At 49.5% G+C, this 13,857-nt stretch overlaps 1 protein-coding gene across 1 annotated transcript in view; it reads right to left on the reverse strand.

Annotated features, from left to right (window-relative positions):
* Positions 1–3,152: 3,152 nt before the first annotated feature.
* The window catches only part of LOC135571074 (glypican-5-like), a 100,487-nt gene continuing 89,782 nt past the window's right edge, over positions 3,153–13,857 (reverse strand). The window contains exons 6-8 of the mRNA XM_065016883.1: positions 4,414–4,541; positions 4,059–4,184; positions 3,153–3,867 (exon numbers count right to left, since the gene is read on the reverse strand). Of these exons, the coding sequence (XP_064872955.1) occupies positions 3,153–3,867; positions 4,059–4,184; positions 4,414–4,541 (969 nt within the window). The remainder of the gene's footprint in view (positions 3,868–4,058; positions 4,185–4,413; positions 4,542–13,857) is intronic.

Here is a 13,857-nt window from a genome sequence, read left to right on the forward strand (position 1 = left end):
ATGAAGTGCACTACTTTAGACCAGAGCCCTATTCCCTATGAAGTGCACTACTACAGACCAGAGCCCTACTCCAGACCAGAGCCCTATTCCCTATGAAGTGCACTACTACAGACCAGAGCCCTACTACAGACCAGAGCCCTATTCCCTATGAAGTGCACTACTACCAGAGCCTACCAGAGCCCTATTCCCTATGAAGTGCACTACTCCAGACCAGAGCCCTATTCCCTATGAAGTGCACTACTACAGACCAGAGCCCTACTCCAGACCAGAGCCCTATTCCCTATGAAGTGCACTACTCCAGACCAGAGCCCTATTCCCTATGAAGTGCACTACTCCAGACCAGAGCCCTATTCCCTATGAAGTGCACTACTCCAGACCAGAGCCCTATTCCCTATGAAGTGCACTACTCCAGACCAGAGCCCTATTCCCTATGAAGTGCACTACTCCAGACCAGAGCCCTATTCCCTATGAAGTGCACTACTCCAGACCAGAGCCCTATTCCCTATGAAGTGCACTACTCCAGACCAGAGCCCTATTCCCTATGAAGTGCACTACTCCAGACCAGAGCCCTATTCCCTATGAAGTGCACTACTCCAGACCAGAGCCCTATTCCCTATGAAGTGCACTACTCCAGACCAGAGCCCTATTCCCTATGAAGTGCACTACTCCAGACCAGAGCCCTCTGTAGTAGTTCACTTTGTAATGAGTTTCCTGGGTTGACAGAGGGGGGTTTATTTTTGAGGTTTAATCTTGGAGACGTATTCGAACATAAGGCCAGTATAACAGGCTTCCCTGGCTACGCGCCTGGTTACGCGCCTGGCTACGCGCCTGGCTACGCGCCTGGCTACGCGCCTGGCTACGCGCCTGGCTACGCGCCTGGTTACGCGCCTGGTTACGCGCCTGGTTACGCGCCTGGTTACGCGCCTGGCTACGGAACACACAGATTGATATTAGATGCATTGAGTTTGGCAGCAGATTGGTGATTATTCAATTGAAACAGCAAGGTCAAGACACCTATTACTTTACATACGAGACACGCTGTTGTATACAATTATAACAACCCAGCTTCTCACACACACACACACACACACACACACACACACACAGCCTGTTTGCTACTACAGTCCCAGACAGACAGATTGCTGAGGATAATGTAGTAGAGAAATGAATCAAACACTGTTGACTCTGCTGGGGATTTGATTCAAACACTGTTGACTCTGCCGGGGATTTGATTCAAACACTGTTGACTCTGCCGGGGATTTGAATCAAACACTGTTGACTCTGCTGGGGATTTGATTCAAACACTGTTGACTCTGCTGGGGATTTGATTCAAACACTGTTGACTCTGCTGGGGATTTGAATCAAACACTGTTGACTCTGCTGGGGATTTGAATCAAACACTGTTGACTCTGCTGGGGATTTGAATCAAACACTGTTGACTCTGCTGGGGATTTGATTCAAACACTGTTGACTCTGCTGGGGATTTGATTCAAACACTGTTGACTCTGCTGGGGATTTGATTCAAACACTGTTGACTCTGCTGGGGATTTGAATCAAACACTGTTGACTCTGCTGGGGATTTGAATCAAACACTGTTGACTCTGCTGGGGATTTGAATCAAACACTGTTGACTCTGCTGGGGATTTGAATCAAACACTGTTGACTCTGCCGGGATTTGATTCAAACACTGTTGACTCTGCTGGGGATTTGATTCAAACACTGTTGACTCTGCCGGGATTTGAATCAAACACTGTTGACTCTGCTGGGGATTTGATTCAAACACTGTTGACTCTGCTGGGGATTTGATTCAAACACTGTTGACTCTGCCGGGGATTTGATTCAAACACTGTTGACTCTGCTGGGGATTTGATTCAAACACTGTTGACTCTGCTGGGGATTTGATTCAAACACTGTTGACTCTGCTGGGGATTTGATTCAAACACTGTTGACTCTGCTGGGGATTTGAATCAAACACTGTTGACTCTGCTGGGGATTTGATTCAAACACTGTTGACTCTGCCGGGGATTTGATTCAAACACTGTTGACTCTGCTGGGGATTTGATTCAAACACTGTTGACTCTGCTGGGGATTTGATTCAAACACTGTTGACTCTGCTGGGGATTTGAATCAAACACTGTTGACTCTGCCGGGGATTTGATTCAAACACTGTTGACTCTGCTGGGGATTTGAATCAAACACTGTTGACTCTGCCGGGGATTTGAATCAAACACTGTTGACTCTGCCGGGGATTTGAATCAAACACTGTTGACTCTGCTGGGGATTTGAATCAAACACTGTTGACTCTGCCGGGGATTTGATTCAAACACTGTTGACTCTGCTTTGATTCAAACACTGTTGACTCTGCCGGGGATTTGATTCAAACACTGTTGACTCTGCTGGGGATTTGATTCAAACACTGTTGACTCTGCTGGGGATTTGAATCAAACACTGTTGACTCTGCTGGGGATTTGATTCAAACACTGTTGACTCTGCTGGGGATTTGATTCAAACACTGTTGACTCTGCCGGGGATTTGATTCAAACACTGTTGACTCTGCTGGGGATTTGAATCAAACACTGTTGACTCTGCCGGGGATTTGAATCAAACACTGTTGACTCTGCTGGGGATTTGATTCAAACACTGTTGACTCTGCTGGGGATTTGATTCAAACACTGTTGACTCTGCTGGGGATTTGATTCAAACACTGTTGACTCTGCTGGGGATTTGATTCAAACACTGTTGACTCTGCTGGGGATTTGATTCAAACACTGTTGACTCTGCTGGGGATTTGATTCAAACACTGTTGACTCTGCTGGGGATTTGAATCAAACACTGTTGACTCTGCTGGGGATTTGATTCAAACACTGTTGACTCTGCTGGGGATTTGAATAGTGTCTGAAGGACAGCTCCAAACACTGTTGACGGAGGGGAGGAGGAAAAGGAGGACAGGTCCCACTAGGGGAGGAGGAGGAGGGGACAGCTCCCCTGGGGATTCAAACACTGTTGACTCTGCTAGGAGGAAACACTGTTGACCCCCAGGGGATTCAAACACTGGAGGAGGGAGAGGAAACACTGCTCCCCTGGGGAATCAAACACTGGACTCTGGAGGAGGAGAAACAGGACAGCTCCCCAGGTTGGACTCTGCCGGAGATTCAGGACACTGCTCCCTGCTGGGGAGGACTCTGAGGAATCAAACTCCCCCCTGGGGAGGAGGAGTTGACTCTGGAGGAGGACAGCTCCCCTGGGGATTTGAGGAGGAGGAGGAGAGGAGATTTGAGGAGGACAGCTCCCCTGGGGACGGAGGAGGAGGAGGAGAAGGAGGACAGCTCCCCTGGGGAACAGAGGAGGAGGACAGCTCCCCAGGGAACGGAGGAGGAGGACAGCTCCCCCAGGGGAACGGAGGAGGAGGACAGCTCCCCAGGGGAACGGAGGAGGAGGGACCCCTCCCCAGGGGGACGGAGGAGGAGGAGGAGAAGGAGGACAGCTCCCCTGGGGGACGGAGGAGGAGGAGGAGAAGGAGGACAGCTCCCCTGGGGGCGGAGGAGGAGGAGGGACAGCTCCCCAGGGGAACAGGAGGAGGAGGACAGCTCCCCAGGGGAACGGAGGAGAAGGAGGACAGCTCCCCCAGGGGAGCGGAGGAGGAGGACAGCTCCCCCCAGGGGAGGGAGGAGGAGCTCCCCCAGGGAACGGAGGAGGAGGACAGCTCCCAGGGGAACGGAGGACAGCTCCCCCAGGGGAACGGAGGACAGCTCCCCAGGGGAACGGAGGACAGCTCCCCAGGGGAACAGGGAGGACAGCTCCCCCAGGGGAACGGAGGACAGCTCCCCAGGGAACGGAGGACAGCTCCCCAGGGGAACGGAGGGACAGCTCCCCCAGGGGAACAGAGGAGGAGGACAGCTCCCCCAGGGGAACGGAGGAGGAGGACAGCTCCCCAGGGGAACAGAGGAGGAGGACAGCTCCCCCAGGGGAACGGAGGAGGAGGAGACAAACAGAAAGAGATGCTTGATGGGAACGGTGACGGGCTCGTAGTTTCTCCTTTGCGCGGGGGGGTCACGTACCTCTTGACAACGTCGACTCCGTTCCAGCAGGCCAGTCCATCGGCGGAGGCCAGCTGGTTCACACACAGCTGGTCCGCCAGGCCACCGTAGAAGGTACGGTACAAACGCAGACTGTTCAGGAACTCTCTGTTGAGACAGACACACGGGGGGGAGGGGACCAACGCTGGTATACTTCCACACCCCCAGTCCTCTCAAGAACCTCATAACGCTAAAATCATCATCTAAGCAAACCTTAATCAACAACAAAATACGCCCTGAGAGATCAACCTTTTGAGTGTGGTCTAAAAGTGCTGAGTAGAAAATGAGGACTATAAAGTGAGTGTTTAGCAGTGGTGAACTGAGACAGTGTACTCACTTCCTCCTGGTAGCCAGGCTGTTTCCTGTTTCTCCGATGAAGGCTTTGAGAGGGATGGACTCTCCGTCCTGCTGGCCGCTGACTGACTGGGCAGGCTGTCTACTGGGACGACCACATACTTTATACACCTGGAGCACAACAAACACACAGAACAATCAGTTGATGTACAGCTCCTAATGTTAGAGAGCTCCTAACAGGGTGCAGTGGCAGGATGTCTCCACTAGATGGACCCAGAGGACTCCCTCCTAACAGGGTGCAGTGGCAGGATGTCTCCACTAGATGGACCCAGAGGACTCCTAACAGGGTGCAGTGACAGGATGTATCCACTAGATGGACCCAGAGGACTCCCTCCTAACAGGGTGCAGTGGCAGGATGTATCCACTAGATGGACCCAGAGGACTCCTAACAGGGTGCAGTGGCAGGATGTCTCCACTAGATGGACCCAGAGGACTCCCTCCTAACAGGGTGCAGTGGCAGGATGTCTCCACTAGATGGACCCAGAGGACTCCCTCCTAACAGGGTGCAGTGGCAGGATGTCTCCACTAGATGGACCCAGAGGACTCCTAACAGGGTGCAGTGGCAGGATGTCTCCACTAGATGGACCCAGAGGACTCCTAACAGGGTGCAGTGGCAGGATGTCTCCACTAGATGGACCCAGAGGACTCCCTCCTAACAGGGTGCAGTGGCAGGATGTCTCCACTAGATGGACCCAGAGGACTCCCTCCTAACAGGGTGCAGTGACAGGATGTATCCACTAGATGGACCCAGAGGACTCCCTCCTAACAGGGTGCAGTGGCAGGATGTCTCCACTAGATGGACCCAGAGGACTCCCTCCTAACAGGGTGCAGTGGCAGGATGTCTCCACTAGATGGACCCAGAGGACTCCCTCCTAACAGGGTGCAGTGGCAGGATGTCTCCACTAGATGGACCCAGAGGACTCCCTCTAACAGGGTGCAGTGGCAGGATGTCTCCACTAGATGGACCCAGAGGACTCCTCCTAACAGGGTGCAGTGGCAGGATGTCTCCACTAGATGGACCCAGAGGACTCCCCTCCTAACAGGGTGCAGTGGCAGGATGTCTCCACTAGATGGACCCAGAGGACTCCTAACAGGGTGCAGTGGCAGGATGTCTCCACTAGATGGACCCAGAGGACTCCTAACAGGGTGCAGTGGCAGGATGTCTCCACTAGATGGACCCAGAGGACTCCCTCCTAACAGGGTGCAGTGGCAGGATGTCTCCACTAGATGGACCCAGAGGACTCCCCTCTAACAGGGTGCAGTGGCAGGATGTCTCCACTAGATGGACCCAGAGGACTCCCTCCTAACAGGGTGCAGTGGCAGGATGTCTCCACTAGATGGACCCAGAGGACTCCCTCTAACAGGGTGCAGTGGCAGGATGTCTCCACTAGATGGACCCAGAGGACTCCCTCCTAACAGGGTGCAGTGGCAGGATGTCTCCACTAGATGGACCCAGAGGACTCCCTCTAACAGGGTGCAGTGGCAGGATGTCTCCACTAGATGGACCCAGAGGACTCCTCCTAACAGGGTGCAGTGGCAGGATGTCTCCACTAGATGGACCCAGAGGACTCCTAACAGGGTGCAGTGGCAGGATGTCTCCACTAGATGGACCCAGAGGACTCCTCCTAACAGGGTGCAGTGACAGGATGTCTCCACTAGATGGACCCAGAGGACTCCTCCTAACAGGGTGCAGTGGCAGGATGTCTCCACTAGATGGACCCAGAGACTCCTCTAACAGGGTGCAGTGGCAGGATGTCTCCACTAGATGGACCCAGAGGACTCCCTCCTAACAGGGTGCAGTGGCAGGATGTCTCCACTAGATGGACCCAGAGGACTCCTCCTAACAGGGTGCAGTGGCAGGATGTCTCCACTAGATGGACCCAGAGGACTCCCTCTAACAGGGTGCAGTGACAGGATGTCTCCACTAGATGGACCCAGAGGACTCCCTCCTAACAGGGTGCAGTGACAGGATGTCTCCACTAGATGGACCCAGAGGACTCCCTCCTAACAGGGTGCAGTGGCAGGATGTCTCCACTAGATGGACCCAGAGGACTCCCTCCTAACAGGGTGCAGTGGCAGGATGTCTCCACTAGATGGACCCAGAGGACTCCCTCCTAACAGGGTGCAGTGGCAGGATGTCTCCACTAGATGGACCCAGAGGACTCCCTCCTAACAGGGTGCAGTGGCAGGATGTCTCCACTAGATGGACCCAGAGAACTCCCTCCTAACAGGGTGCAGTGACAGGATGTCTCCACTAGATGGACCCAGAGGACTCCCTCCTAACAGGGTGCAGTGGCAGGATGTCTCCACTAGATGGACCCAGAGGACTCCCTCCTAACAGGGTGCAGTGGCAGGATGTCGCCACTAGATGGACCCAGAGGACTCCCTCTGAGCCAGTCTAGTGAGCCAGTCTAGTGTACACTACTCACTGTAGTCTATGTTGAAGTGAGCCAGTCTAGTGTACACTACTCACTGTAGTCTATGTTGAAGTGAGCCAGTCTAGTGTACACTACTCACTGTAGTCTATGTTGAAGTGAGCCAGTCTAGCTAAACTCACTGTAGTCTATGTTGAAGGAGCCAAGTGTACACTACTCACTGTAGTCTACCCTGAGTATACCACACATTATACTGTAGTTTACCCTGAGTATACCACACATTATACTGTAGTCTACCCTGAGTATACCACACATTATACTGTAGTCTACCCTGAGTATACCACACATTATACTGTAGTCTACCCTGAGTTACCACACATTATACTGTAGTCTACCCTGAGTATACCACACATTATACTGTAGTCTACCCTGAGTATACCACACATTATACTGTAGTCTACCCTGAGTTAACCACACATTATACTGTAGTCTACCCTGAGTTAACCACACATTATACTGTAGTCTACCCTGAGTATACCACACATTATACTGTAGTTTACCCTGAGTTAACCACACATTATACTGTAGTCTACCCTGAGTATACCAAACATTATACTGTAGTCTACCCTGAGTTAACCACACATTATACTGTAGTCTACCCTGAGTATACCATACATTATACTGTAGTTTACCCTGAGTATAGCACACATTATACTGTAGTCTACCCTGAGTTAACCACACATTATACTGTAGTTTACCCTGAGTATACCACACATTATACTGTAGTTTACCCTGAGTATACCACATTATACTGTAGTTTACCCTGAGTATACCACACATTATACTGTAGTTTACCCTGAGTTAACCACACATTATACTGTAGTCTACCCTGAGTATACCACACATTATACTGTAGTTTACCCTGAGTATACCACATATTATACTGTAGTTTACCCTGAGTATACCACATATTATACTGTAGTTTACCCTGAGTTAACCACACATTATACTGTAGTCTACCCTGAGTATACCACACATTATACTGTAGTCTACCCTGAGTATACCACACATTATACTGTAGTTTACCCTGAGTATACCACACATTATACTGTAGTTTACCCTGAGTATACCACATATTATACTGTAGTTTACCCTGAGTTAACCACACATTATACTGTAGTCTACCCTGAGTATACCACACATTATACTGTAGTCTACCCTGAGTATACCACACATTATACTGTAGTCTACCCTGAGTATACCACACATTATACTGTAGTCTACCCTGAGTTAACCACACATTATACTGTAGTTTACCCTGAGTATACCACACATTATACTGTAGTTTACCCTGAGTTAACCACACATTATACTGTAGTTTACCCTGAGTATACCACACATTATACTGTAGTCTACCCTGAGTATACCACACATTGTACTCTAGTCTACCCTGAGTATACCACAGATTATACTGTAGTCTACCCTGAGTATACCACACATTATACTGTAGTCTACCCTGAGTATACCACACATTATACTGTAGTCTACCCTGAGTATACCACACATTATACTGTAGTCTACCCTGAGTATACCACACATTATACTGTTTATACCCTGAGTATACCACACATTATACTGTAGTCTACCCTGAGTATACCACACATTATACTGTAGTATACCCTGAGTATACCATGTAGTCTACCCTGAGTATACCACATTATACTGTAGTCTACCCTGAGTATACCACACATTATACTGTAGTTTACCCTGAGTATACCACACATTATACTGTAGTTTACCCTGAGTATACCACACATTATACTGTAGTTTACCCTGAGTATACCACACATTATACTGTAGTCTACCCTGAGTATACCACACATTATACTGTAGTCTACCCTGAGTATACCACACATTATACTGTAGTCTACCCTGAGTATACCACACATTATACTGTAGTTTACCCTGAGTATACCACACATTATACTGTAGTTTACCCTGAGTATACCACACATTATACTGTAGTTTACCCTGAGTATACCACACATTATACTGTAGTCTACCCTGAGTATACCACACATTATACTGTAGTTTACCCTGAGTATACCACATTATACTGTAGTTTACCCTGAGTATACCACACATTATACTGTAGTTTACCCTGAGTATACCACACATTATACTGTAGTCTACCCTGAGTATACCACACATTATACTGTAGTCTACCCTGAGTATACCACACATTATACTGTAGTCTACCCTGAGTATACCACGCATTATACTATAGTCTACCCTGAGTTAACCACACATTATACTGTAGTTTACCCTGAGTATACCACATATTATACTGTAGTTTACCCTGAGTATACCACATATTATACTGTAGTTTACCCTGAGTTAACCACACATTATACTGTAGTCTACCCTGAGTATACCACACATTACTGTAGTTTACCCTGAGTATACCACATATTATACTGTAGTTTACCCTGAGTATACCACATATTATACTGTAGTTTACCCTGAGTTAACCACACATTATACTGTAGTCTACCCTGAGTATACCACACATTTACATTACATTTACATTTAAGTCATTTAGCAGACGCTCTTATCCAGAGCGACTTACAAATTGGTGCATTCACCTTATGACCTCCAGTGGAACAGTAGTGCATCTAAATCTTTTAAGGGGGAGGGGGTGAGAGGGATTACTTTATCCTATCCTAGGTATTCCTTAAAGAGGTGGGGTTTCAGGTGTCTCCGGAAGGTGGTGATTGACTCCGCTGTCCTGGCGTCGTGAGGGAGTTTGTTCCACCATTGGGGGGCCAGAGCAGCGAACAGTTTTGACTGGGCTGAGCGGGAACTGTACTTCCTCAGTGGTAGGGAGGCGAGCAGGCCAGAGGTGGATGAACGCAGTGCCCTTGTTTGGGTGTAGGGCCTGATCAGAGCCTGGAGGTATACTGAGTGCCGTTCCCCTCACAGCTCCGTGAGCAAGCACCATGGTCTTGTAGCGGATGCGAGCTTCAACTGGTAAGCCAGTGGAGGGAGCGGAGGATAACACACATTATACTGGGTGACGTGAGTAGAGAACTTGGGAAGGTTGAACACCAGACGGGCTGCGGCTGTTCTGGATGAGTTGTAGGGTAGTTTAATGGCACAGGCAGGGTAGCCCAGCCAACAGCTGTAGTTGCAGTAATCCAGACGGGAGATGACAAGTGCCTGGATTAGGACCTGCGCCGCTTCCTGTGTGAGGCAGGGTTATACTGTACTCTGCGGATGTTGTAGAGCATGAACCTACAGGAACGGGCCACCGCCTTGATGTTAGTTGAGAACGACAGGGTGTTGTCCAGGATCACGCCAAGGTTCTTAGCGCTCTGGGAGGAGGACACAATGGAGTTGTCAACCGTGATGGCGAGATCATGGAACGGGCAGTCCTTCCCGGGAGGAAGAGCAGCTCCGTCTTGCCGAGGTTCAGCTTGAGGTGGTGATCCGTCATCCACACGGATATGTCTGCCAGACATGCAGAGATGCGATTCGCCACCTGGTCATCAGAAGGGGGAAAGGAGAAGATTAATTGTGTGTCGTCTGCATAGCAATGATAGGAGAGACCATGTGAGGTTATGACAGAGCCAAGTGACTTGGTGTATAGCGAGAATAGGAGAGGGCCTAGAACAGAGCCCTGGGGGACACCAGTGGTGAGAGCACGTGGTGTGGAGACGGATTCTCGCCACGCCACCTGGTAGGAGCGATACTGTGTCAGGTAGGACGCAACATTATACGTGGTCCGCGCCGGAGATGCCCAATACTGAGAGGGTGGAGAGGAGGATCTGATGGTTCACAGTATCGAAGGCAGCCGATAGGTCTAGAAGGATGAGAGCAGAGGAGAGAGAGTTAGCTTTAGCAGTGCGGAGCGCTCCGTGGTACAGAGAAGAGCAGTCTCAGTTGAATGACTAGTCTTGAAACCTGACTGATTTGGATCAAGAAGGTCATTCTGAGAGAGATTATACTGGAGAGCTGGCCAAGGACGGCACGTTCAAGAGTTTTGGAGAGAAAATTAAAGAAGGGATACTGGTCTGTAGTTGTTTAACATTATACTGACATCGGAGGGATACTGTAGTTTAGGTTTTTTCAGAAGGGGTGCAACTCTCGCTCTCTTGAAGACGGAAGGGACGTAGTCAGCGGTCAGGGATGAGTTGATGAGCGAGGTGAGGTAAGGGAGGAGGTCTCCCTGAGTATACCAAATGGTCTGGAGAAGAGTTAACAGGGATAGGGTCAACCGGGCAGGTTGTAGGGCGGCCCTGGTATACCACAAGACGCGAGATTTCATCTGGAGAGAGAGGGAGAAAGAGGTCAGAGCACAGGGTAGGGCAGTGTGAGCAGAACCAGCGGTGTCGTTTGACTTAGCAAACGAGGATCGGATGTCGTACGACCTTCTTTTCAAAATGGTTGACAAGTCATCTGCAGAGAGGGAGGAGGGGGAGGGGGAGGAGGATTCAGGAGGGAGGAGAAGGTTGCAAAGAGCTTCCTAGGGTTAGAGGCAGATGCTTGGAATTTAGAGTGGTAGAAAGTGGCTTTAGCAGCAGAGAGAGAAGAGGAAAATGTAGAGAGGAGGGAGTGAAAGGATGTCAGGTCCGCAGGGAGGCGACACATTTACTGTATTTCCGCTGGCTGCCCGGAGCCCTGTTCTGTGAGCTCGCAATGAGTAGTCGAGCCACGGAGCGGGAGGGGAGGACCGAGCCGGCCTGGAGGATAGGGGACATAGAGAGTCAAAGGATGCAGAAAGGGAGGAGAGGAGGGTTGAGGAGGCAGAATCAGGAGATAGGTTGGAGAAGGTTTGAGCAGAGGGAAGAGATGATAGGATGGAAGAGGAGAGAGTAGCTACCCTGAGAGAGAGCGAAGGTTGGGACGGCGCGATACCATCCGAGTAGGGGCAGTGTGGGAAGTGTTGGATGAGAGCGAGAGGGAAAAGGATACAAGGTAGTGGTCGGAGACTTGGAGGGGAGTTGCAACGAGGTTAGTGGAAGAACAGCATCTAGTAAAGATGAGGTCGAGCGTATTTCCTGCCTTGTGAGTAGCGGGGGAAGGTGAGAGGGTGAGGTCAAAAGAGGAGAGGAGTGGAAAGAAGGAGGCAGAGAGGAATGAGTCAAAGGTAGGCGTGGGGAGGTTAAAGTCGCCCAGAACTGTGAGAGGTGAGTCGTCCTCAGGAAAGGAGCTTATCAAGGCATCAAGCTCATTGATGAACTCTCCGAGGGAACCTGGAGGGCGATAAATGATAAGGATGTTAAGCTTGAAAGGGCTGGTAACTGTGACAGCATGGAATTCAAAGGAGGCGATAGACAGATGGGTAAGGGGAGAAAGAGAGAATGACCACTTGGGAGAGATGAGGATCCCGGTGCCACCACCCCGCTGACCAGAAGCTCTCGGGGTGTGCGAGAACACGTGGGCAGACGAAGAGAGAGCAGTAGGAGTAGCAGTGTTGTCTGTGGTGATCCATGTTTCCGTCAGTGCCAAGAAGTCGAGGGACTGGAGGGAGACATAGGCGGAGATGAACTCTGCCTTGTTGGCCGCAGATCGGCAGTTCCAGAGGCTACCGGAGACCTGGAACTCTCCACGTGGGTCGTGCGCGCTGGGACCACCAGATTAGGTACTGTAGTCACGCGGTGTGGAGCGTTTGTATGGTCTGTGCAGAGAGGAGAGAACAGGGATAGACAGACACATAGTTGACAGGCTACACAAGAGGCTACGCTAATGCAAAGGAGATTGGAATGACAAGTGGACTACACGTCACGAGTGTTCAGAGAGTTAAGCTTACGTAGCAAGAATCTTATTGACTAAAATGATTAAAATGATACAGTACTGCTGAAGTAGGCTAGCTGGCAGAGGCTGCGTTGTTGACTAAGTAGGCTAGTTGGCATTGGCTGCGTTGTTGACACTACACTAATCAAGTCGTTCCGTTGAGTGTAATAGTTTCTACTGTGCTGCTATTCGGGGTATACCAGCTGGCTAGCTAGCAGTGTTGATTACGTTACGTTGCTAAAAGAACGACAATAGCTGGCTAACTAACCTAGGAAATACGCTCTAGACTACACAATTATCTTTGATACAAAGATACTGGCTATGTAGCTAGCTATGTAGCTGAGCTACGATCAAACAAATCAAGCCGTTGTACTGTAATGAAATGAAATGAAAAATGTGATACTACCTGTGGAGCGACCCTGAAATACGACCGGATTGTTGAGTGCAGAAGTTCTGTTCGGTAGACGTTGGCTAGCTGTTGGCTAGCATTATACAGAGTCTCCTATGTTAAGGACGACATAAAACTACACACTCTAAACTACACAATTATCTTGGGTACCCTGAAGACAGCAAAGACAACTATGTAGCTAGCTAACACTACACTAATCAAGTCGTTCAGTTGAGTGTAATAGTTGTGCTACTAATCGGTAGACATTGGACTGTAGCTAACCTGGTGGACGTTAGCTAGCTGGCTAGCTGCAGGGCAGTGTAGACTGCGTTACCCTGAGTATACGACGAAATACTGATAATTACGCAATTATCTATGATACAAAGACGGCTGTGTAGCTAGCTAAGAAGAAATTGCTAAGATTAGACAAATCAAACCGTTGTACTATAATGAAATGTAATGAAATGTAATGAAATGTAATACTACCTGCGGACCGAGTGCAGATGCGACCGCATCTGCTCCATGCTGTGGGCTCGATACGTTATACTGTAGTCTACCTGAGTATACCACACATTATACTGTAGTCTACCCTGAGTATACCACACATTATACTGTAGTTTACCCTGAGTTAACCACACATTAACCACACATTATACTGTAGTTTACCCTGAGTATACCACACATTATACTGTAGTCTACCCTGAGTATACCACACATTGTACTCTAGTCTACCCTGAGTATACCACAGATTATACTGTAGTCTACCCTGAGTATACCACACATTATACTGTAGTCTACCCTGAGTATACCACACATTATACTGTAGTCTACCCTGAGTATACCACACATTATACTGTAGTCTACCCTG

This window comes from Oncorhynchus nerka, unplaced genomic scaffold (assembly GCF_034236695.1).
Source record: "Oncorhynchus nerka isolate Pitt River unplaced genomic scaffold, Oner_Uvic_2.0 unplaced_scaffold_801, whole genome shotgun sequence".
Classification (NCBI taxonomy): domain Eukaryota; kingdom Metazoa; phylum Chordata; class Actinopteri; order Salmoniformes; family Salmonidae; genus Oncorhynchus; species Oncorhynchus nerka.